At 38.6% G+C, this 25,475-nt stretch overlaps 2 protein-coding genes across 5 annotated transcripts; both read right to left on the bottom strand.

The window, feature by feature from the left end:
- Nucleotides 1-662: 662 nt before the first annotated feature.
- septin7b (septin 7b) lies at nt 663-15,642 on the bottom strand. Of its 3 annotated transcripts, XM_068569830.1 has the most exons (15): nt 15,528-15,642; nt 14,402-14,412; nt 13,899-14,001; nt 11,807-11,913; nt 10,764-10,864; nt 9,762-9,896; nt 6,893-7,010; nt 6,333-6,425; nt 6,148-6,244; nt 5,931-5,982; nt 5,394-5,522; nt 2,687-2,822; nt 2,311-2,453; nt 1,866-1,891; nt 663-1,711 (listed from the first exon to the last, which is right to left on the bottom strand). In XM_068569830.1, the coding sequence occupies exons 1-15, from the start codon at nt 15,571-15,573 to the stop codon at nt 1,653-1,655; spliced, it is 1,356 nt and encodes a 451-aa protein (XP_068425931.1). In that variant the 5' UTR covers nt 15,574-15,642; the 3' UTR covers nt 663-1,652. The 3 variants fall into 3 exon arrangements, with proteins under 3 accessions (XP_068425931.1, XP_068425932.1, XP_068425933.1); XM_068569831.1 differs by having other exon boundaries at nt 663-1,891; nt 15,528-15,641; XM_068569832.1 differs by lacking the exons at nt 14,402-14,412; nt 15,528-15,642.
- Nucleotides 15,643-16,983: 1,341 nt separating this feature from the next.
- Nucleotides 16,984-23,417, bottom strand: LOC137781216 (excitatory amino acid transporter 3-like). 2 transcript variants are annotated; one of them, XM_068569827.1, is made up of 15 exons: nt 23,352-23,417; nt 23,138-23,235; nt 22,852-22,992; nt 21,761-21,853; nt 20,980-21,046; nt 20,670-20,712; nt 20,521-20,583; nt 20,221-20,402; nt 19,972-20,079; nt 19,647-19,769; nt 19,286-19,480; nt 18,961-19,095; nt 18,025-18,135; nt 17,453-17,495; nt 16,984-17,066 (listed from the first exon to the last, which is right to left on the bottom strand). In XM_068569827.1, the coding sequence occupies exons 1-15, from the start codon at nt 23,378-23,380 to the stop codon at nt 17,025-17,027; spliced, it is 1,473 nt and encodes a 490-aa protein (XP_068425928.1). In that variant the 5' UTR covers nt 23,381-23,417; the 3' UTR covers nt 16,984-17,024. The 2 variants fall into 2 exon arrangements, with proteins under 2 accessions (XP_068425928.1, XP_068425927.1); XM_068569826.1 differs by having other exon boundaries at nt 20,980-21,076; nt 23,352-23,415.
- Between the last annotated feature and the right edge of the window lie 2,058 nt (nt 23,418-25,475).

The raw sequence follows: 25,475 nt of genomic DNA, 5'->3' as shown, positions 1-25,475 counted from the left end.
TAAACGCTGATTTCTTCCCCACAGGATCCCAGTGAGCAGAAGATTGAGGATCTGCGTCTGTTGTTTTACTTGGTTTTAATCTCAGACGGAGAACGTTTCATTTTGTGTGGTCGGTTTGTAATCGTTTCATTAAAAATCTCATATTATCAAATTGAGTTTGACACATTTGCCAACGCTGAGTTCCTTTGAGCAAACAGCGACATCTGGTGGTAAAATACAAATGACAAACCGTCTGGAAAAGATAATGCATCATTGTAACAAACTTGTGGAAGCACATTTCCGACAGTGGGATGAAAGAAAGGATCAATATGGGGTTGATGCCTTCAGATAGTTCCTCATTATATTGATCCAGACATTTTGAGATACTAAGATTTCTGATTATTTTAGAAAAGTTTCTCTTTTTTTTTGTCACTATTTTGAGATACTAAGTCATTTCTTTAAAATGCTTCACTATTTTGAGATGTGATCATTTGGAGATTCAATGTGATTATTTTTGAGTTGCTATGTCATTATTCTAATAAAGTGAATCATTATTTGGAGATTATCTTAAAGTGTCTCACTACAATGACTTACAGGATCGTGTTTCCATCTCAATGGCTGTGATGTAGTTGAACAGTAATATGTAAAGTGTCATTTCAAAACAAACCCATTTCACTCCTCAATATCATCACAGGTTTATTAAGTGACTTTGTACAATACAAATGAAAAATAAAAATACAGAGATGGAGTACATAGCCAAAGCAAACTGCGGTGTTGATTCTTCATTTTCCACAGATCGTTACCGCAGAGTGATTGAAATATTGTTTTTTTCTTAAAGCATCGATGGATCACTGTTAAACGTGAGTTTCTGTAAACAGCAGACGCTGCTCTGAAAGTCTCTGAGGATTTTCTTTTCTAAACATACAAAAGAAGTTATTACTCCAGCTGGCTCGGTATATATAAAAATAAACTAAAGTGAAATATAACACTTAAGACAATATAAATGGTGGTCCAAGGCTAGTGGAAAATAGCTAAACACTGGAAAAAGAAAGCATTACATTTCAGGAGAAAGAAGAAAAAAAAAGCTTTAGCCATTTTTTTTTGTTTATTCTATAAAAAAAAGGCCCAAGGTGCATTTTATTGTTTGTCTTGCTTTCAGGTTTTCTTGTTGACTCGTCTCATTTCTGTCTCTCTGACGGAAGGAGGGTTAAATGTTTACCGGTTACACTCAAAACCAAACAAAAAAGGATTAGTTAATGCCTTGTCTTCTTATTTTAATACATGAAGGAAGATCATGTTAATGTTGATATACTGTCACTTTCTTTTTTTCTTGTAAACAACTAAAATTCACCAGAACTTGATTGTACAACAGTTTTTTTTGTGTGTTTTTTTTGTGCCTGTGCTCTCCATAAAACTGTACACATCAGTCATTTAAAAGCAACCTCAGGGTGAAACAAAAGAGAGAGCCGCAGGTAAGGGCAACAACAACAATAATAATAATAATAATAATAATAATAACATCAATAATAATAATAATAATATGAGTTTGGCCGTTCTGAAATGGGGTTATGTTTTTATACTTTGATGTTGAGTCCCGAGGCAGCGGGGGCTCTGTGGCGGCGGATCTGACCGGACATTCAGATGCCCTCCTCACACACCCACAATACTCCTCTCTAGTGGCGGTGAGCACAGCTGAACTGGCAGACCGAGCAGGGACGGGACACAAGGGAGGCTGGGAGGAGAGAAAGGGAGGGAAGGAGAGAGAAAGAGGAGGTGGTCGTAATGTCAGTGCCACACACGGGTGTCGTGAACCGGCAACATTAGCAAACGAAAAAAATAACTGGAGTTGGGGGTCGTCCTGCCGACTGTCTCCTAAAAGATCTTGCCTTTCTTTTTGTTTTTCTCCAGAGTCCTGCAGGAGGGGAGAGAAACACAACAAGAGCCAAATGTATTAAACTACAAGGCGCTGAGTCAATGGACAGTATTGTGTCACTTTAGCACTCAGACGTTCTGTCGGTCCACTGACGAAGCAGAGAAAATACTATATATCCTGTCGATATATTTATACGTTGACATCCTCTGTTTCTTACATGTATTTTTTGTATTGTACATTTCTGTTTTATATTCACGATTCTTACTGTTTATTGTGACCGTTATACACAAAAAAAAGCAAATTCTTTGTATGTGAAAAACCTACTTGGCAAAAAAGACACTTCTGATTCTGCATTAGTGTCAGATGGCCTCAAGGGGGCACTGCTCTACCATTACACTCCAGTTAAATTAAAAAAGCTCCATGTGATCATGTAGGAGTTTCTTCTGTGTCCGCTGTACCTGGAGGCCTCCATTTTCTGCTGCTCCAGGCGCTGCTGACCCTCCCAGTTTGCTCTCTCGTCCTCGAACACGCGTCTCTTCTCCTCCAGCTCTCTGTGTTGCGCCTCCAGGTTCTTCTTCATCTGCTCGTGACGCCGCTGAAGCTGCAGAGACAGACGGAGGAAGGGAGTGAAGGAGGGGGAGGGAGGACATCAGTGCTTTGAACCTCCGTCTGCACAAATCAACAACACTTTTGCACAACACTCGGTCATACTTCAAACCGCCGAGGCGCGTCAGCAAAAGAGGAAGGAAGGAGCTCAGACAGATGAGTAACTTCACGAGGAACCACAGTATTCATTAAACCAGCGGTGTGTGAGTGTGTGTGTGTGAGTGTTACCTCTGCTTCAGAGTCTTTGAGCTTCTGCACTTTTTCCTTGACTTTCATCTCGAACACCTGCTCCATCTCCATCTCCATCTTCTTCATCTTCGTCACATGCTCTCGCCTTTCCTCCTCCATCTGGGCGAGAGGACTCCTGAACGGGGAGAGATGGAGCGCGCACACGCGCGCACACGCACACACACATTGATTTAGATCAGCACTACAGAGCATGCACAGGCATTGGCGTACAGTCAGTTTGCATTGTGAACACTGACATCCCCCATCGTCACGAGTTGTCACGATCATCATCGTTTCCCTCTAAGAACAGTATGAATGTTAAAAAACAGAATTTACAGAAATTAGTATGTTGTTTTTTCAAACAAACTCTTTGTTTCAATTTCTTCAGTATGTTTGCAGATGCAGATTGGAAAACCGATTAAGGTGATTAAGAGAAAGTTGCATGTTTTACCTTCACTGAACAGGTCAGTAAGTAAAATATGCTACGTTTTCTCTCCAAGAGCAGAGCAGTGCTTTCTGAAGAAGATTGTCGCACTACTATTTAAGTAGAAATACATCATGTCTGAATACAGGAGGGAAAACCGAGCGAGAGGAAAAGATTGAGGAGCAAAGGGATCGAACAGGAAACTAAACCAACCAGGAAACTTTCAGAAGATGGGACCTGCAGGTGGGTTAAAGGTTAGTGAAGCTCATCGGGACGTTTTGTTGCAGCGTTAGTGGACAGAGACCCGTCACAGAACATGTGGAGATGTTACCGGTGCTAAGAGACAGATTTACCACAATTTGGGTGCAGCGACAGGCTGTCTGAATTATATTGGAACAAAGGGAATAGCTTGAGAAGAAAAAAAAACTGTGAAAACTGCGCAGCCTTCAGGCATTTAACATTTGAATAAATGTATACATATAAAGTGTGGGCCTGTGTTTGTCTCACTGGTTTGCGGTTTACAAACAAGACATATTTTCAAAAGGAGCAGCTTGAGAAATTATTTTGATCTGAAACCAAGATTTCAGAAGTTTTAACGTTTCAAATGAAACATACAAATGTGCATTTTTAACTTGATGCCACATATAAAAGGAATTAACTCATCTAATTGGGATTTATCTGCGTCGGCTGCTTCAGCGGCTCGGGTTTGTTCATGGATGCTAGTTACATCAGACTTGTGCAATCATTTTCTAAATTGTAGCTTTAACCAGCATCATGAAATGACATTAATGTCTCTCTTAACCACTTCATACATGTCATGTACCGGTCTCTGTTAGTTCTCCGAGCAGGGCTAACGGCAGGTGGAAGCAACAGGTGGAAAGATTCAAAGGCTTTGTTGTTGGGAAGAAAAATGAAGGCGTCACATTCATTGCAGTCAAATTACATCCATAAGTGTGGCAATTCACGGGTTTGTCTCCCACCAATCCTGGAAATATCTACCGACAGGTGGAAGTCTGGGGTGGAGAAAGCAGCCTTAAGCCAACAGGGAGGGAATAAAACACCCGAGTGCAGCCAACAGGGGAGAGAAACGATCATCATACACAAGGATCTCAAAAATAGGAGAAAAAAAACACCACTTACATTCCTTCAACTGTGTCAAGTCTAAAAAACAAAAACACATCCAACCAAAACACACACACACGCACACACGCACACACAGACACACGCGCACAGACACACACACACAGCATGCAATAATGAGTTCATGCACTAAAATGAAACATTCTCTTAGACGTGTTCTGTGACTTCATCTATCTTTTTAACTGGGAATGAGAAAAAATAGAAAGCTTGGAAACAATAACAATGTGGGTTTTGAGAGCTGGGTGTCAAATACATGGTAGAGTTGGCCAAACGTTGAGCCGTGAGTGTGTGTGTGTGTGTGTGGGTATGTGTGTGGGGGGTGGAGGTGGGGGTATGTGTTAGCATCAGCAGTGTTGAGACTTCAGTTCAGCTTCAGAGCTGGAATTTTAGCTTATTGAGTTAGCCATTTTGCTTGCGTCTACAGGAATGAGAAAGCCGAATGGCACTTTGAATGAAAACGGATGAACATCAGGAGCAGGATTTTGTGCAAAGTGGAGCAGCGAGAGGCTGCAACAAGAGCAGAATCTTCAAGTGTTTGTCAAACATCACTGAATGAAAACAAACAGGCGATGAGTGAAATCCCCCAACTTAGACATTAGGCAAAAAAACTAATAAATTAGGAAAGGAGTAGTCTGCAATCACTTTCTACAACTCAAATGTCATCTATGTTGCTTTAACAGAGTTTCTGCTTTTTAATAACATATTTAGTAACACATACAGTACACCTTTTGAGGAAAATTAACTAAATATGTTGAAAGACTTTTCAAGACCTGCAGCTATCTAGTTGAACAAATGCAACTGTTCAACATTCAGCCAATTTAAAGCTCATAAATCATACTACATCAAACGCACTAATGGCTAGTCCCAACACACTGCATCATCTGCATTAATCAATTCCATTCAGCCTTCTGAAATGACATCCTAACAGTGTGTACGGCCATTAAAATGCAGATGTTTAAATAACAGAATCGAGCCTTCAGATAATTGCTGGTTCAGTCAAAGCTCGCTTGTAAAGACCTAAATGAAACCAGTAATTCAGAGATCTTGGTTTAAGGTAAAGTAAGGCACTATTTACAAGTGAACATATTCTGCCTGCCTCGAGTACAACCTCCTTGTCTCTCGTGCACTTTGTGCAGGACTTACTTGGTGCACAGTTGACCTTTGACCCTGTTGTTGTCCACTCCGTTGTAGGTGACAGCAGCCAGCTTCCTGCTGCGGTAATTTTCATAATGGACGTTGTTTGTCACATCCTTCAGGTCCTGCATATGTGTTCTGGAGAGGGACGCCAAAGCATTCGAAATATTCAAAATGCTCCGAGTAATGTTTTCAACCGGTCTTTCAGCTGCAACACGGTCCACGACCGATCTTTATTTTTCCTGTTGTAAAAGGCGATCGTCTAACATTATAATCTCGGGCTATCAAAATTAAATTATTGTAGCTGCTTAATACACAGAAAGCCATAAAGCGATCTGCCTGCTATCTCAGAAATTATATAAAATCGGCATTTGAAGAAAAAACTTTGCAGATTTCCAGCCAGTTTAACAGAAATGGTCAATTAGATTAAGTTTTTTCAGAAAAATTAATTGTTTAGTTTTACCTTATAAAAGCTGAATCCATAGCAAATTAGTTATTTAGTGGCAGCTTCATCACAAACACTATACAAGTGTCCGTTCACATTACCTGATAAGCATATCCCTGAGGATAGTGAAGTCACAATGGTCACCGTTTTCAACTAAAAGGGTGAAAGAAGTCAGTCAGACAATCATCAGAATAACTAAAACTTAACAACACAGGCCAACACGTCCAGTTCCTTAGCTTAGATATTTTCCCACAAGATGTTTGTTTTACATGTTTTTTGTTGTCTGTCGTGATATTAAACCAACTAAAACATTCCTACCTTCTGCCACCCCCCACGGGTATTGCCTCCCTCGAACTCTTTTGCTGTTCACCTCGATGATGGTGTTGCTTCCTACTACAGCCAGCGGCAACTTGTCCTAGCAAAACAACAATATTTGCCTTTTAAAAAACACAAGTGTATCTGGGTTTGTAAAAAAAAGAAAACAGTCAGGGGACACACAATACCTTTATCTTCTTCACCAGCTTGTTCTCTTCTTCGTCATCCGTCTGTGGGAACTCGTAGATCTTGATTTTATGCTCTTGGATTTCGCACATGATCTGGCAGGAAAAGATGTTTTAGCAACTTCTGGCAGAGAACATGTGTAAATAGCGAAACAAACCAGGTGCCAACCACAGTGTACAGTTGATCCAGGGAACACAGGTTAAGTTTAAACGCGGATTGTCTTTTGGGTTCCACGCAGGTTCTACCGTTCCCTCAAATGTTCTAAATTTAAGTTATTTTAAACAGCTCAGACTTAGCCTGACCAACTACGCCCGTTATTTAGCGCAACACATCACACAAAAGCACGTTATAAAATGCATCCGTTACATCTTAAAAGGAACTACATATCAATCATTCTTTTTGTATTAATATAGATGTCATTTTACGCAACAAAACACTCCTCACAGTTCAGGACATCAGTGAACAAACAGCTGTAAAAAACTATTTGGATCTACTTTATTTGGTGAAGAAAAAGAACATTATTTTGTTTCTGCCGTCGTATGCAGCTGTGGAAACCACTGACCTGTTTTTTGAACTGTTGGCATTCCTCCGGGGTGAGGGTGTCTGCTTTGGCGATCAGCGGGATGACATTGACTTTCTCATGCAACCGTTTCATGAACTCGATGTCCAAGGGCTTCAGTCTGCGAGGAGATAAAGACACAGTTTGCGGTTTAAATGGATGCAGCAAGCAGTGTGAAAATCCTTGAGAAAAACTCTGTACCTTGAACTTAATATTGATATATTAAATGTATCTGCCTGTCTAGCACATTTCGGTACAAAATAATGGATCAAACTGATGTCACTCGTTGATAATTTGGGACTAAGTGCTTTCTGGAAATACATTTTGGCTTCCTTAGACAACACAAGGATAAGTTGAGCATTACCAAATATAGAAACATATCCATGTGACTGCATGACTGATGGTTGTAATGTCTAAGAAAATGACCTGGGAGTCGTGAGAAAGCGCCGCCATTCTTGTCTAAACTGATTTATTGAGTTGTAGCTTTGCATTTTGTAGGATATACATCTTCTTCGAGTGCACATTAGTAATATCTAGTACAAATCTGTTTTTAGAAGTGAACCTGAAGGCAACGAATGAGCCCAACTGTTTTTATCTGAATGAAGCCCAACAATAAAAATCAGAGAACAATGTCTTTTCTGGGAAGAAACATATATATAACATATTTCATAATATAATACTATATTTACTTTTTCATTAAAAAAGATATCTTTGAGACAAAAGAACATACATGTCAAATTATAAGTATTTCATAATATTTGGGCCTAAAGATTATTTAAAAATAGATTATCAGCAGCAATGTATCAATTGTAATTTTGTTAGACGATTCCAATTCAGATTTTTTTTTAAAAAGATGGTGTATATAATTATGAATTAATCTGAAGATTGTTTCTCTCGACTAGATTAGTTTAGTAAAAAGGCAGAAAAAGCTGATAATATTGCAGAAAGCAAAAGGTGATAAATTCAAATGCCTTGATTGTCCAAAACCTAAAAGACAGCCACGTTAAAGATGTAAAACCCTCACAAAATGTCCTTTCATTTGAAAAATGGCTCATCGTTGAAGCTCTCATTACTGAAACCATAAAACATCTCATGATTGGGTGCAACCACAGTTTGGGGAAGGCCACGTTAAACGATCACCCACATCAACTACAAATTAATGTGGATGATTTTATTCATTCTTTTACTTAACGACTCACCGTCCTCAAACCTCTAAGAAAACAAGCGGTCACCAGAGTTCAATGTACAGATTGTCTCTCAGTGTCGGAGGTCAATGTGCTGCTGTTTGAGAGCAGTCAGCTGGTGTTATGAGGGGATGCTCTGTGTGTGTGTCAGTGTCTGTGTGTCTGAGGGTGTGTGTGTGTGTGTGCGTGTGTGTAAATACGCTGCCCATCCTCAAGGCTCAAGTACTGCTTGTGTGGGTACAGAGGACAGGCTTGTACAAACACAATGTCTCACTGGAGGACAGACAGACTGAGGAAAGAGAAAACAAACACACACATATACGAGAAGAGGATAAAGGCTTATCATTGTTTATGGGAAGTCACGGTCAACCGCTTTAAGGGCATGTGAGCACACGGTGCTTATTTGCGTTATACACAAATTGGGTAGCTCCACAAAGAGCTGCTTTTTTTGTAAAGGTCAAATGCCAAATTTTTTGCCAATATATACTTCTTTATAGATATGTCGCGATGCAGACGAGCGAGACTCTGCATCGATTCAGTGACCAAACACAATCAGGAGTTTGAGCTGCGAGTCGGTAAAGGTCACAAACTAACGAGCTAAAGTCTGCGAGCTGCGCGGCTAACTCGAGCAGCAAAAATATATTAAAAAACCACATGAGTTCAGTGTCATAGAGGTGCCTGCTATGTGAAAACTTTTACAGTCCACTTTTAAGAAGGATTTGTGTTTTTGTATATACACCGAGTTGGCTTACAACAGATACTGGTGTTGAAAAGATGCAGCACTTTATGTTGTGGGCTGATTTTATTATCGCACTTTCTAAATAAAAAGGGTGGTTAACAATGTATTCACTGAAAAGTAGGCATGTTCAGTTGTACAGAAAATTGAGAATACAAGTTATTGGGAATTGTTGACAGGAGAATCATGGAGGAATCAATCGAGAGGCCAGTGAAGATTCACACCTCTACGAACATATTATCAGAATTTGAACGCGTTATCGACCAAATACCAGCAACAGCTTTTCATAACAGGAAATGACCTCTGAAGGTTTCACTACTCCCACACTTTCTGCTTTTTGACTGAACAGCTCATAACACAAGACATGTACACAGCCTAAAAGACAGATAAGAGGGGCACATCTGAGCTGTAAACTCACTACAGACGATCTGGTAGCTTTTAACAGTAGAGGTAAAACTCCACTCAGTAGCGATCAGTATCATTAGCTGGGCGATTTGCTGGCGTCCTCATCCTTTTACAAGTTTTAATCCTAATTCTGCAAGACAAGCAGCTGCATTATCATTGACAACAGTGGTCTTGGGGGATTGTATTTGGAGTAAGTAAAGTAAGTTACTGCGTCACCACAGCTTCACGTCGATGGCCACCAATCTGTTCCAGAAGCAGCGGGGAGTTAAGCGCGTGGCTCGAAACGCTAAAGGAGGAAGAGCCTTATTGACTGCCTTTTACCAGATGGCACTGGGATCTGAACCAGCAACACAAGCTGCTCCTCTGACCTTTGGAGCACTCTTGACCTCTCGTGTCTCTCCATCTACTATTCTTTACTCATTTCCTCATATGTTCCTCCTTACAAATCCAACCTTTTTGAGTTTGATTCTCGCTGTCGTTCCGAGTAAAAGCATCCTGAATATAAAGAAACTGATTAATTGACTTTTGAATTTGTCTCAGAACTCACCCGTGTCCCGAGGGGGCAATGAAATACAGGCAACAGTGAATTCGGCTGTCGGGCATCAGTCGTCTGTTCACCCGGGATTCAGAGTTCAGGTAGTCTTCAAACTTGCTGTCTATGTGGTCGATGACCGGCTGCCAGCTGCATGATATACAAAGTATATTAGTATATTAATATATATATATATTAGTATATTAATATATATATATATATATATATATATATATATATATATATATATATATATATATTAATATATATATATATATATATATACATATATATACACATATATATATATTAATATATATATATATATATATATATATATATATATATATATATATATATTAATATATATATATATATATTTAATATATATATTAATATATATATATATATATTAATATATGTATATATATATATATATATATATATATATATATATATATATATATATATATATATATATATATACACACACACTAATATATATATATATATATATGCTGGCGTTGAAGACAAATCCCCACACAGACCCAGAAGAAGCCCTTGCAGGATTCATATACATTATGACCATTGGAATTCAATGACTTTAAACCAAATTTCCATCACCAAACATTTTGTGAAATTTCGGTGTATACATAAAAAAGTGAGAACATGTCATATTTATTTCAAAGCATACAGTACACCTTAACTGACACAAGTGAATGAGACAATAGTTTGATTAAAAGAATAAGCATGTATATCGATGCCTGCTTATAGTCTGAGCATCTGTCTTTTAAAAGCATATTCATTATTTCAAACTCAGTGTAAATGAACAACATGAACATATGAATATAACACATTTTCATGACTTTACTAAAAAAATTTGGGATATTTTTTGTTTTAATGACTTTTCCAGGCCTGGAAATAACTATTTTTAAATGCCATGACTTTTCCAGGTTTTCTATAACCGTAATATGGGGAATATGATCTGTGCCGAGCTGAAGTCTTAGCGATCCTTACCAGTTGCTGTTGTCGACGGCATCTCCGAACCCTGGGGTGTCAACTATTGTGAGCAGCAGCTGGACGCCGCCTTCCTTTATTAACACTTTGGATTGCTCCACCTGGCACACGAGAAAGAATGAAGGGTTTACTTCTGCCACAAGCTGTGCCTTTGAAACCAAATGGTTCCAACACAATATAGGAAAAGGGAGGAGTGTCAAATCATTATTGGTGGAAGTAAATAGTATCACAGATCATATATTTCATGGAAAAACACTTGAAGCAGCATGTAACAACAGGCCATGTCAGACTGTGCCATTAGCCAACTATGCCGAGAAGCCACAAATGCACACAGGCATCTGGAGGGAGCAACGTTGTCCGTCAGGAGCCAGACAGATAAAGTGCTGCACTTGAGTCACTCAAGATTCAGGACAACGTTGTGTAATCAGGGAGACGATGAAGGAATTTAGGGCAGGAGTCGACAGCATCATGAGAGACTCAACACAATATACGAGTAGTTGTAAAAGGACCAGAGACTTTGGACACCAATCCTCATAAGTATATTATCCATACAATAGTGTAAATATAGTAAATAACTGTTGTTGTTATATATATATGCATGGTGAGAAAGGGCGAGATCATTATTTCTGTATTAAAACAGAGCATGTTCTCTGACACCGGAATACTGCAAATCACAGTGTTTTATTAACCGTATCAACTTGGGATGTAGCTTCCAAGTAGATTAACTGAGAGCAAGTTGGAAGAAAACAATAATTAAGTCGGCATTTATGTCATTAACACAGATGTATTATGAAACAGTAAACAATTCTGTCGTGGCCACATTTTCAAATAAAATGTCACATTGAAGGCTGCCAAAGCTGTTGATGGCTGAGAGCTTCTTACAGCCACAACCACAACGTGTAACACCACATTTTCAACTCTAATATTTGGTCTACTTAGTGCTGCATGAAAACAAAGTTGTATATCCAAGGTTTTTTGTTGTTGTTGCCACCACTGGGTACAACATCTTTGCTACAATATTGTATTCATTTGCCCAAATGTACCTGGACAGTCTTTTTGATTCGATGTGAAGGTCCAGGATACTCTGCTGAATACAGGTCCGTTAGAAACAGAGAGTTGGTCAACGTGGACTTGCCCAACCCCGACTCACCTGGAGAAAAGCAGAAGGAAGAGAAATCAGTATTTCAAGAAGAGTGTGACCTGTACTCCTCGTGTTATAGTTGAGAAGAAGGTCGGGCTGTATAGCACTGCATCACTTGGAATAAAACATATATATTTGTTGTATTATATCAACACAAAGATCCTTGTTGACATCATGAAGACAACCAAACACCACGCAGTCTGTCCAGGGATGAGACCGACATTTGCCCAGGACATTAATCCATTCGGGTCAACAGTTAAAAGGCTATGGAAACAACACAGACAATGGCTCTTGTTATGTGCAGTGACTGGCTGTGTGGTCTGGGAGGCTTCTCAAGCTTGGTGGGCCGTTGTGTGCCCAGTTTCCAAGCTCCCGATGAAAGGAATCATTAGTGGAAACGACCACTGACACTGCCTGCCTCGGCTGATGGCCCCAAGTCAATATTTAACGAGCCACCATTTAAACCAGCGCTGCAGTCAAAGGGTAATGTGTGGCGCTCGTACTGTAGCATTTGTTTGGCGAGTATTTTCGTGCTATGGGTATGCGCTTGTTAAATTTACTGCAGTGTGCGGTGATGACAGGCCTGTGAAAGGAGCTGCTCTGCAGTCTGTGAACTGAGCAGGTTGTTGGGTCATGCATTTCACGAGGCATGGGCAGACGTGCCAGTCACTGCTGGTGATACCAGTCCCATTCCCCTCCTTCACTTCCTCTTCCTTTGATCTTCTTTTACATTCACACTGGTGACGCACTGCGTTGGACGACAGGGACATGTGGGTGCACAGCTCATTGGAGCCAAGAAAAGCTGAAGTGTGTGTGTCTGTGTGTGTGTCCATACAAGAGGGCGATACCATAAAAACAATGGCAAGCATTTAACTAGCAACGAGCCCGGAGGACCTCTTCTACTTTCCTTATTGCTCGATGCAACGGGATTTGTCGACGTATTCACAAAAATACGTCAATTGGCATAGTGTGCACCAGGAAATAAATTGGCATATTATTACTGTGATTACTTTGAAGTTAGGTACTCAAGTAAAAATAGAGGGAAATTGTTATGACATACAGTTATTAAACTGGTCTGTCACAGTAATCCTTTTAAAAAATAAGTATTTTCCTGATCAATGGAATAAAATATTGAAATCTGACAAGTTTTCATATTCAATCGGGGTAAAATCATTGTTAAACTAATCAGGAATGTAAAAAAAAAAAAGTTAGCTCTATGGTAAAAAATAATAAGAATTAAGTGCCACTCTGGCTGAAAGTATTCCCAGAATAAAAGCTTTTTTGTTGCAAATACATTAAAGCACTCACAGGCCCCAGATGACCACTTGGTCACCATCCAGCAGCGTTCACAGAGGACACTGCAGAGAATAGAGGCAACCAAGATCCAAAGGCTTTTGTCGTGAGGCTGTTCTAACACAAGCGCCTGTTAATAACATGAACGGGCTACGAACACGACGACACTGAACGCTATCAACGGTGTTTAAGCAGAAAACCTGTCAAAAAAAGAGTGTTGTCGAACGCAATGGGAGATTCGCTATTCTTAGAGGCGTGCTGGGTAAATTCTGTCGGTCCCACCACAGGAAATGGTTTTGACCCGAGGAAACATTTTCCCTCCAAACGGGGACTGATCAGCCGAGGAGGATCTTGGCTCAGTGTCAGCCACCACATCCAGACATTTTAAAAGAAGTCTCCATTTTTGATTCCGAGTGCAGCTCTCCATAATTCCATCCCAAATGTTTCTGTTCTGGCAGACGGTGTCAAAGACCTGACATCAAGATTAATTCAAAGAGCAGCAAAGCAAAGCCCCCATCTCTAACTCTGCCTTTATCGCTATAAAGCTGGGGGCATGTCCCTTGTGCATAAACATGACTGTGCACTTACACAACCTTTCTTTTTTAAAAACAAACCCAATGGAGGAATTTTTTGAATGCCAACCGCAACAATTACAATGAAACGGTTCATACAAAAGAAGATCAAGCAGCGTGTGCTCTTACCCACGACCATCAGGGTGAACTCAAAGCCCCTCTTGACGGACTTCCTGTACACTTGGTTGGGGAGGCTTGCAAAGCCCACATATCCTTCCAGACTCTTTTGCTGCTATAAGAAAGGAAAAAGAAAAAAGACAAACATTACATTTTTTTTGGCTATACAAATAAAATAAAATTAAATCTTTCACCAATGCTTTAAATGTAGGCGTTAACAAAAGAAGGAAAACTGAAATATACTCTTCAAACCACCTGAACTAAAATGTTTCCATCCAGTCATTATTGTTTAACAACTCTGCTTATTGCCGCTTTATTTAAAGAAATATATCATGTACAATGAGTAAATTATTAAAATCCCAGAAGCGACTATTAAATCAAATAGAAAGATTCAAGATGTTTTGAGCATGTTTGTATAGTAATGAAACAAGACACTGGAGATTTTGAGATCTTGAGTAAAAATCAAAAACTAAGTTTGTTCTGCAGCATGACGGAGAGATCATTTAGATACTTACCGTTTGTACTGCTGTTTTGTGTCGATCAATGGAATGTTGTCCCGATATGCAGGAAAGGCCAGCGTTCCCAGGGTCAAAAAGCAAAGGGAAAGGGCACAAAAACAAAAAGCAACGGATAATCAATCTCAGGCTATCTGACAAACAAACAGTTCCATCTCAAGAATCAGTTTCCCGAGCTGAGAGAAGCTCGAGGCAAAATGATTCACAATCTTGGCTACTGTAACAACACAGAGAATTGGCCGATGTGGTGCATATTCCACTCTGCTTGCTTCTTTAATGTCAGTAGCGCCATAAAGCAAGCCCGGTCACCGTTCACAGCTTCTTCTTTGAGCCCTTGGCTAAGAGAGGATTTCTGCCTCTTGCTCTGGAGCATCTGCGTGCCAACCAACAGCAACCCACATGTCTCCTGTGTTGCACTGTGACTTTTACATGCAGGATGGCAGTTTAATCTCACCATCATCCTACTGCTTCAGTCTGTGAATCATTGTGTACTGTGTTCTGCAAAAGGTTAGCAAGCAAACCAACAGCATTTTTTATTTTTTTTTAAATCACAGCTGCTTTTTTTTTAATCTAAAAAGCAGAGGCATTTTAAATGGACAGACTTTTCATTTTTAATTTCTGGAAATATCTGACAGGTCGTCTTAAAGAAGTGATGACAGGGAGGATTTGTTTAAGATTTTAAAAGCACTGCTCAGTAAAACGACTGTCTTCTGTATAACGTTGGACTATTTTATCTCACGAGCCTTCATAGCTCACGACCAGTTAGCCGTTTAATCCAACAATCGACACCAAGTTAGCTTGTTAGTCTAACTAACTGCTAAAAATTGCTAACCAACTTTAAAGAAACACCATCACTGCCATACTGTCTTAACGTGGCTTATTATGTGAGCCATGAACACAAACACAAAGGTGGACTGGAAGACTTTGCTAAAGGCAGGAAATGACTCCCCAGTCATACTGTGCACCCTGTTAGCTCTGCTAGCTCGCGAGCGACTGGAGGCGGACGACTGGGCGTTGGTTGCTCAGAATAGCGGCACCGCCAAAATACATATTAAAAACCAAGCGAATACAGACCAACTGTTATCATGGCAGGTGGAGTTTACACAGCGGATACATGCAGACTCACCCATAACGTTGACGCTCCCTGCCGTCTCAAAAAAAAGACCGATCATTCACAAGCAGACATTCCCCTTCTCGCTGATTTTGCGCCTGAGCTACGTAGTGAGGCACGCAGCGCCTCGCGAGCCCCGACGTGCTTACGCATTGGTGCTGACGTAAATTCTACGTGAATCACAAAGGGAGGAACGCTGCGGCGTCGCGAGAACTCGTATTCTCCTTGTAGCGATCTTGATGAGTTCTCGCGATAACTAGCAAAATACTTTTCTCAAGTGGAACAATTTTCTTTTTTTCTTTTAATCATGTAAAATTAATTACACATTCTTTTCTGTCACTACACTTACACAGTTTAATTGCATAAGGATTAGTTAATGATGGGGCTGATCTAAATTAAAATGTGTTTTACCTTTTTGTAAATTTGAAAGAATGAATGCTTAAGATAAAATGAATGAAACGAATAAAAAAATACTTTATTAATCTCCAAGGAGAATTTTTTTTGTCATACTAGCAGCATCCCAATGCCATAAGCTAAGCTAAACACACAGATAAAATTAAATAAAATTAATAATAACAGGAACAGGGGTAACAGATATTTACATAAGTAAGAAATAAGTATATATATATATATATATATATATATATATATATATATATATATATATATATATATATATATATATATATACATGCAAGCAAGCGAAATGAATGCATACATATATATACACAAATAAGATAAGAGAATTATGTTTTAGTCTCGCTGTGGGGAAATGTACAAGCTTACAGCAGCAGAAGGCAAAGTACATATAAGAGTCATAACAAAAACAAGTATTATACATAAGCAATGAAAAAACAGTAATATTTTTTTTTCTCAAAAAAATCAAATATATCTAGTATAGGCAGTATAAACATGTCATTACACAGTAACTGGTGTTACATATGTCTGTATAACATATTAGTGCTAAGTGCTCTTATTTGTGTCTGACAGTCCCAGAGTTACTTATAATCAGTCTGTCTGCTCTGACTGGTGGAGATTTGTTGTTAGCAGTCATACAGTGGAGCTTTGTTGTTAATATATTTAATGTATCTGTATATGTGTATATTTATTTTATTTCAAATGAATTATCTGATTTAATTGATAATAATAATTTAGGATAGGAATATGTAAGCATTTTTTGCTTCTGCCATTTCAGTCTCTGTTTTGTATATTATATTGAATAATATTGTATTGTATTATAATTATTGCCACACAAACAAACAAACTGCTGTAATTTAATGTAATTCAAATCAATTTGATTTATTTCAGTATCTATTGGTATACATTAAAGAATTGATCATTAACCATGAGTATGTTGTCAAGAGTGTGTGTGTGTGAGCGTGTTTGTGTGTGTGCGTTTGTGTGTGTGTGTGTGTGTGTGTGTGTGCGTGTGTGTGTGTTTGTGTACATACACAGAGAATTCTTTGAGAGAAAGACTTCAGTATTCGTTTATTTATCAGAAAAGTTTCCAAGTTACACATCACAGTCATTCAGCATGTCTGCAAGCTGCTTTTCCTGTGAGCACATAGAAAACAGACGTACATTTGCATTCATCCGGCTCAAAAGTGTGAAATGTGTTTAATTTAAGGACACCAAATTATAATTGAATCACGCAAATAGTGCAAATATTTTGCTAAAGACACTTGAATGAACGTTTTTCCACTTAAAGCTACAGAATGTAAAAAATCTAACTCAGTAGTTCAAAGTGACCCTGTGTTCAGCAATGAACTATAAACTACAGTGTGTTATAGTTATACAGTTTAAAGTGCATTGCATTTTAGACATGTGGATGAACAGGTACAAAGTGAATTATGAGATGAACTCATAAAGCTTGATCATCATCTTTTTACATCTTCTTACGGCACGTTCATTCTTTCGGCTGCTGCAAGAGCAACGCTTACCTTCCTATCAACTTCCTCCCTCTCGTCCTCCATCACACTACACCTGTGACAGATAGAAGTTGTTAATATCGACAAGAACACCAACATTTTATGAAACCGTCCAATAATTAACTCATTAGTAATATCAATTAGAAAGGCGAGCTGACTAATTAAAGTCATAAAGTGGGGAATACACAAGATTATTCTTAACTAGATCATGTTACATCAATCATTTGGCATATCATTGGGAAATCCCCTTTGGTCTGGTCCTCGTCCTGAAGGAATACTAATCATGCTGTGGATAACAGGATAAACGTAAAAGGATCTTTTGAATCGTGAGGCTGTTACATCAGTAGTGTTGTATTAAATAACATGGACCCCTAGGTGGGGGTAGAGGTCGATATCAAAGCATTGACATTGTCGCCTCACTCTTCCATCCTTTTTAAAAAAAAATACTTATAATGCTACTAGCCTTATTCCTCCCTGGAATAATAATTTGCATAAGATTGAAGAATTTACTTCATGTTTTCTGCAAATGAACTGGATTAAAATAATACAAAACAACATGAGAGCATTAAGACTTGTAGCTTTACGTTTCCTCTCTTTGCCCCTCCGTGTCTCTCAGATCTCTTAGTGACATATGGTGAAGGAGTGCCACGCCAATGCAGCCTCCAAGGACATTCACAAACGTGCAGCAGCGGTCTCTGAAAGGCACAGACAGCATTAGAATATGAGAGTAGAGGAGACATGCTGCTTCAAGCGAATTTTGTTTCTTAATTATAACTCTTTGCACCTTTACAATGTTAAGTGGCTGTAATGTAGCTGACTGACCAAACAGACAGAACGTAGAATAGCTTGCTAATTTATGATCCATTTAGCTTGAATACATAATAAACAACTACAATTTTGAAAAGGAAGAAATACTTATCCGACCTGACCATCGAAATGCTGTTAAAGCTTTGATTTTTACCTTTTTAAAATTACATCAAACAACAATAACACAAACCTGAAATTAAAAAAAAGTTATGTTCATAATGTCCAATTGAATGAAGAAATAATATCAGCTAACATGTGTTAGCATAGTCTATCCCATAATTTCCCACTCATTCTAAATTGCAGGAACACTACTAACTGTGAAACAGATAACATATGCAATAAGCAGATAAAGAAAGAATTAAAAAACAAAATTACACCTACAATTATAAAGGATTGTCTAATAAAGCCTCCAAAAATGGTTAAATTTGAAAGTTATGTAACACTTTTTGATGCTACAAGGACTTCCAGATGACACTGTTGAATGCATTTGGTTGGATGGGGCTTCACGTTTCCTAGCAACCTTAACCTTCCTTACTCGTCACGTTTCTGAGGTTTAAGTAAAAACCCAATTTGGTAAATTACTAGTTGGAAACTAGATAATAGAGGTCAGAAAGGACTTTATACACCAACTTAGTAATAAATATGTAAATAGCTGACAGAAACCAGTCAGAGAAGGCAGCTGTAGAAATCAATTAGACTTAGATTAGACTTACAGGAGACTTTCTACAAACACCAGAATGCAGGCTTCCTTTGCAGGTAAATCAACAGCTCTTAAAATAAAAAACGTGGTAACTGCTCCTCGAGCTGGGACCCCTGCTGGTCCTGTGCACAACACTGCTGATGTCATCCTGCAGATCAAACAAACACACTGAAACTGTATAATGCATTTTTTAAAGTCTCCTCCTCTTAAAGTCCTTAAAAATAAATAAATACGTTACACAAATATCAACTGTCCGTGATGATGATGATGATGATGATGATGATGATGATGATGCTAAGATTTTCTAAAGAACAGACAGAACAGGAAGAGCAGCTTACGCGATGGTCATCCACTGGTTCAAGTCAGAAGGAGTGTTGTTGAGTTGGGCAATGAAAATCGCTGCAACCACTTCGTAAAGGACGGATCCGTTCATGCTGATCTTGGTCTCGATGGGCAGCATGAAGCGACTGATCCTTCGGTTTATCTGAAGTCTCTCCTCACAACATTGGAAAGTGATCGGCAGTGTGGCAGAGCTTGGAGAAACACAAGGCATCCTCGGTTTGTGCATTACTCATATAAAAAATATTAGAAATGTGAAGCTCTCAAACACGTTTCTTGGATTGGTCAGCTCTGATGATGATGAATGTGAAAATAAGCAGTGATCATGAACTCACAGATCTCTGTGTTGCATCGTCTTACCTGGACGAGCTGATGAATGCATTCTTTAAGGCAGGAAAAACCCCCTTGATGACAGCATAGGGGTTACGCTTCGTACACAGGAAATAGATCAGGGGTAAAACTACTGTTGCAAAGATTACAAGCCTGAAACACAAAACAAATGCACAAACAATACTGATTGAGCATTATGGAAAAATGCAACGACTTAGTGTAGCAGGAGCCAGCAACATGTCCATTATACATATATACACTTAAACGTGGCTAACTAGCTTCATTAATTTATTGATAAATTCCACTAAATATGTTGATGTAATTTAAGTGATATGATCATAAAAGGTGAACATACCCCAAAACTACTACTCCGATGAAGATCCCCAGTTGGAAGAGTATTTCCCAGTCCTCAGCCTCAAGGATGAGGCTGGTGACCATGAAGACCAGTGCAAATGGCTCGTACCTGGAAATAAAACCATGAAATCAAACAAATGAAGGAAAGACTGACTGAGCAAACGCAGACAGTTGTCTGAATATTTACTGTATTTATATATTTGTTGGAGAAAGTCAATTGTATATTTAATGGTATGTTGTGTCACCTTACCACAGAATCATGTTGACTGCATGTTTTGTGACCTTGTTGATGGAACTAATTGCATCTAAAGATACGTGTGTACATTGTGTGATCCTGTTGATGACCTGGCCGAAAATAAAAGACCAGAAAACCAGGCCCAATATGTTGGGGCCCTCAACATTGTGGAGCACAAGTCGCACTTGTGTTTCATTCTGTAACAAGACCAGACACTCATTAAGAATAATGGTGACAGCAACTTTGTGTATGAAAGATTATCTCTGCAAATAACTTCGTCAAATGATCTTCTTAGTGACATGGGGAAATAGTTACCGTCTCCGGACTAAGACGTTGCTCATCAAAATCCTTTTCAACCTCAATCATATCAGTCCTGTGCTGTTATTGAAATAAACAGTGATCAAAACATAAATGTTAGGTGGAAAGAGAAGAAATGATTAAAATGCCTTTAATGAATAGCATACCTGTCGGTAGCAAGCCAAGATGGAGTTTTCTGGGGCGAGGTTCCTATGAAAAACATGCAAAAGTCACATTCATCAGTGGGCTTGGAAATTGTTGGCAATTCACTCAAGATATGCGGCTTCATCAACAACATGATGTGACATATGCTGGATGTTTGCAAAAGCCTGAAATAACAAATCATTTCTGCTGAAGAAAAACATGAATGGATGTGAATTCTGTAGTTGGACGTTCCAGCACGATGACCCAAACACTTGCTGAAGTGAATGTGCAGAGAAACCAGAAATGATGTCAACAGATACATTTTTTTCTCACCATAGTGCATTCATCAAGGCAGTGTCAAAAGACAACGCATGATCATCATATTCATCCCTCGGCAATCCTGGGTGGAAGGAGACAACCAGGATCAACCCTACAACACAGAATCCACAGATGAGCCCTCTCATCTACAGTCAGAGCACAACACTATACAGTAGATATATTGAAATGGGCTGACTAGGGATTACTACTAAAAAAAACCTTTTTAAAAAATAAAAAAAAAACATGTGTTTCAATGGTGTCTTATAATAAAAGTTAGAAAGTGCTTTACATGGTATAAAACAGTGAAAAGCAAGAGAAAAAAACTAAATATATAAAACAAACTGTCATTGACATTTTGATAAAGGGTGTTTAGACACCATACTGTGAATGACTGTGCATCATTTCCACAATGTTATCTCTTCACCAGGGGGAGCCTCTTATTGCAAAACAGATCTTGCAGTTGACTTTCCTCTGACGTCCTGTCTACTAATGAGAATAACATTCTGTCAACTGATTAAATCATGAAACAAACTCACTATAAAACGACCTTGTTGATGTTGCAACTGTGTTGATGTGGAAGACGGTACACCTTCATCATTCTTACTGGTCTATTAAGTTCGGTGACGTCACATAATTTACTTCAGCCTCGCTACACCCTCTAGCAGCTAATTCTAATTCATGGTGACTATCGCGTTTTTGCTGTCATGTATATTATTACAATGTGTGTTACGACGATATTGTATTGTAATAAAACGATATATTTCCAAATGAAAACAATGTACAATATTTCTCTTACCCAAAGTCATAGACAGAATTGTGGTTGAGAGAAAGACTGCTTTTGCACGTAGAGCAAATGTTGCTGTCACTTCCCCTCTTAAGGGAGAAAAACCTAGAAAAAACAACGTAAGTTACGGTTTAAGTCAAATTTAGATTTAAAACAGTACAGTAAATAAAACATCAACAAACAATACAATGAAACCAACAGCAGTTTTTTTTTAATTTATTTATTTTTTTTAAATCACATCTGCTTTTGTTTTTTTTGTTATCTAAAAAGCAGAGAGACATTTTAAATGGACAGACTTTCAATTTCTGGAAATATCTGTCAGGTCGGCTTAACGAAGTGATGTGTCAAGGCTTCTTTCAATGGGACCTATATGGTTTGGGGGACTGATTTTGAGATATCAAGTTGAAGAAAATGTTGTGCCATCCAACAATTGACATCACAGAGACAGTTTAAAACAGCAGCTAGGCTTCTTGGGTCATCAGGTCTCACAGCGAGGCTTATCTGTGTGTCGTATGAATAGCAATTATAGGAGGAGTTGACCAATTTGAGATTATAAACTATTATAAACTGTACTGCAGCGACAGTCAGAGTCAACTAGCTGGTAAACATGTTATGTAATACACATAAAGGACTCCAGCACATCCTGGGTGTACAAAAGCCGTAGCTTACAGAGAACTTTGCAACTGATTCACTTGCCTCAGCCAGACAATAGATAATAGTGGAGTTTTCTGTCAATATTCTTGATTGGGTGGGTGGATGAATTGATAGAGAGATGGGTAATGGACTCAGGACCGATATAAACATTGTCAACCTGGACTCAAACACCTTTCATTCTAAGATTTGCTGATGGTGGCTGAAGTTAGCTCACGTTGGCAAACTTAAGGTATTTCAAGGGGCATTACTGAGTTAGTTTATGGCCTTCATGTGTAGCTTTCCATTAACATATAATTGTGACTGGTGTTCATCAAGTGTTATACAGTCCCTTGGAGGTTATTTAGGTTGTAATGAGCTTCAACTTGCCAAACCATCAGTATGTTCTCTTTGAGCTGTGTGCACAGCATGTTGTAACAGGTAACAGTGTGTGGAATACTCCATGGACTTACCGATTACCACAGTTGATACAATGAGAGGAATGGTAATCATCTCCAGCATCCGCAGGAGCATCTCTCCTGGTAAGTCTATCTGGAATTCGATCCAGTCGGACCGTTTGAGATAGAACTTGAGAAACAAGCCCAGGACAACACCTGTGAGACAATAACAAAGACATTTTAGAAATGTGATTTAAAAACTGATGCAATTCTAAACATTGAGTGGTGTGCATTGCTATCAGAGTGCTACTTTAAACACTCAGTTTAAACTGTTTTGATCGGGTTAATCGTCATCACTTACCTAGAAAACCCGCGACTAGACTGGAATTATGACTTACAATCCGGACGATGCAAACCCCGCACTTCATCATTTTCTCCATTTTAAAGCTTTGCGGTTTCCTAAAAAGAAAAGTGACAGACTATCTGTTATTGACAGCTTTGTCCAAATACTTCAATAGTGAAATGAGAATAATATATTTTAGTCAACTAGCTTGTTATTTTTATAAAGCACTTACCAGTTACAATCAGGAGAGCTCAGTGTCATCTGTCAGTTAAAACAAACAGTTGGCTCATTTAAACTGAATTGTGTTGCTAGGTAACAGCTTGGGTCAACGTTTAAAACCAAAATGGTGGACATATATCGTATAGTTGTGACATCACAGCTGAATACGAGTTGTGTTTATTTCTCTGTGGACTGTGTAGACCTGCAAAAAACATGAACATCTGGTATATGGAACCTTCAACCCTGACTTATCCATCTATCCCTCTATATAGTGCTGGAAAGCAATGTTTTTTTACCGATTATTAATAATAACCTCTGTTACAATTAAGAATATAAAATGTGAGCAGGAACCATAATGTGAATTTACTAACGGGGATTTATTAACTAATTAGTCTCTTAATACAATTCAATTTGAAAATACAGTAAGTCTAAAGATTTGAGCATGGTAAATAGTAGCTATAACATTTACTGAGATCAGGTGCAGGTGACTTACAGGTTACAGGTGACTTACAGGTGCAGGTGATTTACAGGTGCAGGAGATAAGGTGTAGGAGAGTTACAGGTGCAGGTGACTTACAGGTGCAGGTGATTTACAGGTGCAGGAGATAAGGTGTAGGAGAGTTACAGGTGCAGGTGACTTACAGGTGCAGGTGATTTACAGGTGCAGGAGATAAGGTGTAGGTGAGTTACAGGTGCAGGTGACTTACAGGTGTAGGTGAGTTGCAGGTAGCAGCGCCACGACACAACAGGAGGTCATAGGAGTCAGGTGACCGGGTGGAGGAAAGAAGTCTGAGGGTATCTAGCGGACAGGTGGAGAATGACAGTAAAGCTCAATAATATACTACTGTCCAGCAGTAGTATTTGTATATAGTTGAATGTATATGTGTGTATCATTGAAACCAGCTGCAATATTAAAGTGACACATTAATGCATCAAAAATTAAGTCACAACATTATGAAATCATTTGACGCGTTTCATTCTGCATAATGAGCAATATTTTAATTATTTTTGGGCACGAAAACGTTTGCACATTTTTATTGAAGTAATATTTTAAATGCAATACATGTTTTTGTCATGGAGTATTTCTTTACGAACACTCACACCATGGTACTGCTAATTCTACTTCAGTAAACAATCAGAGTACTTCGTCCATCAGTGCACAGACACTTTTTCAGTCTTAAAATTAGCTTCTAATTCTTTAAATCTATAATTTCTTTACCACTGAGTAGATAAAGTCAGGGGATGCAATTTGGACTATTTACTAGTTTCCCTGCAGGGACCACAGGGGGCAGTATGAGCCCGGCTATTGAAAGACGTTGACCTGATGATAGATATAAACCTGCACTCATTTATTAATGTAACACACACACACACGCGCGCACACACCTTCCATATCCTGACTATATGATGTTTTGCTGGCTTGTATCTCACGGTTTTGTCGTCATGACAAAAGCCAGCAGCTTCAGTGGAAACATGACACAGCCATAATTAAATCATGTACACAAAACTTTTAATTAAGCAACAAAACAAAAAACACATGAAACGTGATGAAATGTTCCAGGTTAAAAATGGCAAAATATGTCAAATTCACGATATATGGAAGACGTTGGCACATCTGGAGGCACGTGAGTTGTTAGAGTATACAGGCTGCTTGCTTTGTTACTTACAGGAGATATTTTATACACCTAAACAACATTTTTCTGTTTCATGGAACACATTTCTTGAGGCACAAATGTCATTTAAGTTTCTGACCTCATTTGCTTTGCCAACAATGAGATGATGCCGATGTACGCATTGCAACATTTTACCACTTTTCCCTAAATCCTTTTTTATGCTAATGCAAGTTTTCTTTCTTTTTAATTAGTATTATTTCCACGGTAAACAGTATTTCACACAGGCAAAAATGAACAAGACGGCTATCTGCGATAAGAGAATATCAAACAACAATGTGTTTCAAAACTGGCTCATTTTGTTAAAAGAAAAAAAAAATCATGAATCTTTTCATTATTAATACTGAAACTTGAACATTTTGGTAAACATCCAGGTCTACCAAGAATTGCAAAAATGGCATCTGGAATTAAAACTTTGCACGTAGAATAAGTGACAGAATAAAGTTGTGTGTTAGCTTACTTTGTTTA

Source organism: Clinocottus analis, unplaced genomic scaffold (assembly GCF_023055335.1).
Source record: "Clinocottus analis isolate CAN_PGR_092001 unplaced genomic scaffold, fCliAna1.0.p SCAF_9, whole genome shotgun sequence".
NCBI lineage: Eukaryota > Metazoa > Chordata > Actinopteri > Perciformes > Cottidae > Clinocottus > Clinocottus analis.
This window is presented reverse-complemented; position numbering and strand designations above follow the sequence as displayed.

Excerpts from the sequence above, each read along its gene's own strand:
- septin7b (XM_068569830.1), bottom strand. The coding sequence starts at position 15,573 with ATGATCGGTCTTTTTTTTGAGACGGCAGGGAGCGTCAACGTTATGG. Across the intron at positions 7,011-9,761 it reads ATTGCCCCCTCGGGACACGG|ACTGAAGCCCTTGGACATCG; the intron begins GTGAGTTCTGAG and ends ATCTCCTCGCAG. Across the intron at positions 6,245-6,332 it reads AGCTGGTGAAGAAGATAAAG|GACAAGTTGCCGCTGGCTGT; the intron begins GTATTGTGTGTC and ends TTGTTTTGCTAG.
- LOC137781216 (XM_068569826.1), bottom strand. The coding sequence starts at position 23,380 with ATGACACTGAGCTCTCCTGATTGTAACTG. Across the intron at positions 20,584-20,669 it reads TCTTGGCTTGCTACCGACAG|CACAGGACTGATATGATTGA; the intron begins GTATGCTATTCA and ends TTTCAATAACAG. Across the intron at positions 20,080-20,220 it reads GCAGTCAACATGATTCTGTG|GTACGAGCCATTTGCACTGG; the intron begins GTAAGGTGACAC and ends TTTTATTTCCAG.